At 42.6% G+C, this 2,969-nt stretch overlaps 1 protein-coding gene across 1 annotated transcript; it reads right to left on the bottom strand.

Annotated features, from left to right (window-relative positions):
- Nucleotides 1-212: 212 nt before the first annotated feature.
- On the bottom strand, nt 213-2,668 carry LOC145842945 (uncharacterized). The gene is made up of 4 exons (XM_082950418.1): nt 2,589-2,668; nt 2,256-2,302; nt 353-1,956; nt 213-311 (listed from the first exon to the last, which is right to left on the bottom strand). Exons 1-4 carry the CDS (start codon nt 2,663-2,665, stop codon nt 213-215), a joined length of 1,827 nt encoding a protein of 608 aa, XP_082806544.1. The 5' UTR covers nt 2,666-2,668.
- Nucleotides 2,669-2,969: the final 301 nt, after the last annotated feature.

Genomic DNA, 2,969 nt, shown 5'->3' with positions numbered 1-2,969 from the left:
GTCTCCTGACCCATCTGCGTCTCCTCACAAATCTGCGTCTTCTGACCCAACGGCGTCTTCTGACCCATCTGCGTCTTCTGACCCAACGGCGTCTTCTGACCCATCTGCGTCTCCTGACCCATCTGCGTCTCCTGACCCATCTGCGTCTCCTGACCCATCTGCGTCTTCTGACAAATCTGCGTCTCCTGACCCATCTGCGTCTCCTCACAAATCTACGTCTTCTGACCCAACGGCGTCTTCTGACCCATCTGCGTCTTCTGACCCAACGGCGTCTTCTCACCCAACGGCGTCTTCTGACCCATCTGCGTCTCCTGACCCATCTGCGTCTTCTTACAAATCTACGTCTCCTGACCCATCTGCGTCTTCTCACCCAACGGCGTCTTCTGACCCATCTGCGTCTTCTGACCCATCTGCGTCTCCTGACAAATCTACGTCTTCTCACCCAACGGCGTCTTCTGACCCATCTGCGTCTCCTGACCCATCTGCGTCTTCTAACAAATCTACGTCTCCTGACCCATCTGCGTCTTCTTACAAATCTGCGTCTCCTGACCCATCTGCGTCTCCTGACAAATCTACGTCTTCTCACCCAACGGCGTCTCCTGACCCATCTGCGTCTCCTCACAAATCTACGTCTTCTGACCCATCTGCGTCTCCTGACCCATCTGCGTCTTCTTACAAATCTACGTCTTCTCACCCAACGGCGTCTTCTTACCCATCTGCGTCTTCTGACCCATCTGCGTCTCCTGACAAATCTACGTCTTCTCACCCAACGGCGTCTTCTGACCCATCTGCGTCTCCTGACCCATCTGCGTCTTCTGACAAATCTGCGTCTCCTGACCCATCTGCGTCTCCTGACAAATCTACGTCTTCTCACCCAACGGCGTCTCCTGACCCATCTGCGTCTCCTCACAAATCTACGTCTTCTGACCCATCTGCGTCTCCTGACCCATCTGCGTCTTCTTACAAATCTACGTCTCCTGACCCATCTGCGTCTTCTGACAAATCTGCGTCTCCTGACCCATCTGCGTCTCCTCACAAATCTACGTCTTCTGACCCAACGGCGTCTTCTGACCCATCTGCGTCTTCTGACCCAACGGCGTCTTCTGACCCATCTGCGTCTCCTGACCCATCTGCGTCTCCTGACCCATCTGCGTCTCCTGACAAATCTACGTCTTCTCACCCAACGGCGTCTTCTGACCCATCTGCGTCTCCTCACAAATCTACGTCTTCTGACCCATCTGCGTCTCCTGACCCATCTGCGTCTTCTTACAAATCTACGTCTTCTCACCCAACGGCGTCTTCTTACCCATCTGCGTCTTCTGACCCATCTGCGTCTCCTGACAAATCTACGTCTTCTCACCCAACGGCGTCTTCTGACCCATCTGCGTCTCCTGACCCATCTGCGTCTTCTTACAAATCTGCGTCTCCTGACCCATCTGCGTCTTCTGACCCATCTGCGTCTCCTGACAAATCTACGTCTTCTCACCCAACGGCGTCTTCTTACAAATCTACGTCTCCTGACCCATCTGCGTCTTCTCACAAATCTACGTCTTCTCACCCAACGGCGTCTCCTAACCCATCTGCGTCTCCTCACAAATCTACGTCTCCTGACCCATCTACGTCTTCTGACAAATCTGCGTCTCCTGACCCATCTGCGTCTTCTTACTCCACACCAGCCTCCATGACAGCGACGCTTGCAAAGTTTCGCTTTTGCTTGCCAAGCTTTTAGTGTTATCTTTAGCTTGATGAGCTGAAGTCGAAGTTTGTTGCGATATACTACTTTTGATGCGTAGCCTCTATTGCACGTTGAAATAGACCTTCTGTAGTTTCCGTTGCACCTGTTGTAGTTGTTAATCCATCCTCTGCAAGGATTGTTGTGACGTCGCCTTCGGTGATGGTGCCTACGACGACGATGGTGCCTACGGCGGCGATGAAATATCCAAAAGAAATCATTTGCTGCAAAATAATTTGACAGTCTGTTTATGTATACTTGTAACGTATTAAGATAAAAATGTTGTTTATTTTTATAAGTCTATAATAAGTACATACTTTGTTGAAGTTAAAATAGTAGTAATAATCACACAATAACAAATCAACGTTCAAATATTTTGGTCAGAGCATCTGGTGTTTAGTAGTAACTTTTTTATAAAAAGTAAATTATATAAGCTAATGAACTTAATATAATTTTAGTAATATAACTACCTTTTCGTTGTTTGTTTAAAAACTATCTCAAAAATGTACTTATTGCAACTTACACTTGACATTTTTTTCATCTGCTGCAGAATTTGCTAATTCCGCATCTCTGTAAATTTTAATTATACCTTTCAAATCAGTTATATTTTCTAACACAAATTTTCTACACAGTGTAGTTTGAATAGAAATTATTTCACTAGTTACGTAAATTTGAAAGTTTTATGCTTGTAATTTGTGTTTAATAAGTCTTGATACTAATAGTATATTCTTATAAAAACTCAAAAAATTTTAGTACACGTTAAAAAAAGTTTAATTAGTAAAATGCCTAGATTAAGTATTTGCGATAAACTGATTTTATAATTCTAATCACTTTTATATATATACAACAAACTAACTTGTTTTCCAATGTTTGATCTGCATTTAAAACTCCAACATAAAGGAGTAAAAATACGAGCAAAAGTATTAACCTCATCTTAATTTAATTAAGGTATGGTATATTTGTTGCTTCAATTAACGCTTATATACCGTAATACTTTGTTATTACTTTTTTTTTTTGCGGGGTCACTTCCTTAGAAAAAGCGTTGGTATATTAAGTTTAAAAACAATAACAAATAAATATAAACAATTTAATTCTAAATTAATTTGATCATTTTAGTTTTTAACCAAAAACTATTTTTGAAAACTAACAGTTTTAGTTTTGAGTGTATTTATAGTTTTCAAAATTAGATAAAAGGATAAATAGTAACTTAAAAAATTCAAATTTGTTACTTTTATTG

The sequence above is a fragment of the Thalia democratica genome, chromosome 8 (genome assembly GCF_965202585.1).
Source record: "Thalia democratica chromosome 8, ktThaDemo2.hap1.1, whole genome shotgun sequence".
NCBI lineage: Eukaryota > Metazoa > Chordata > Thaliacea > Salpida > Salpidae > Thalia > Thalia democratica.
The sequence above is the reverse complement of the archived record's forward strand: the minus strand, read 5'-3'. Positions and strand labels throughout refer to the sequence as shown.

What these genes read in the sequence shown, in the direction of transcription:
- LOC145842945 (XM_082950418.1), bottom strand. Translation starts at nt 2,665, where the DNA reads ATGAGGTTAATACTTTTGCTCGTATTTTTACTCCTTTATGTTGGAGTT. An exon ending in GATCAAACATTGGAAAACAA is followed by an intron (nt 2,303 to 2,588) that starts GTTAGTTTGTTG and finishes TAAAATTTACAG; the next exon opens with AGATGCGGAATTAGCAAATT. An exon ending in GGGTGAGAAGACGCAGATGG is followed by an intron (nt 312 to 352) that starts GTCAGGAGACGT and finishes CAGATGGGTCAG; the next exon opens with GAGACGCAGATGGGTCAGAA.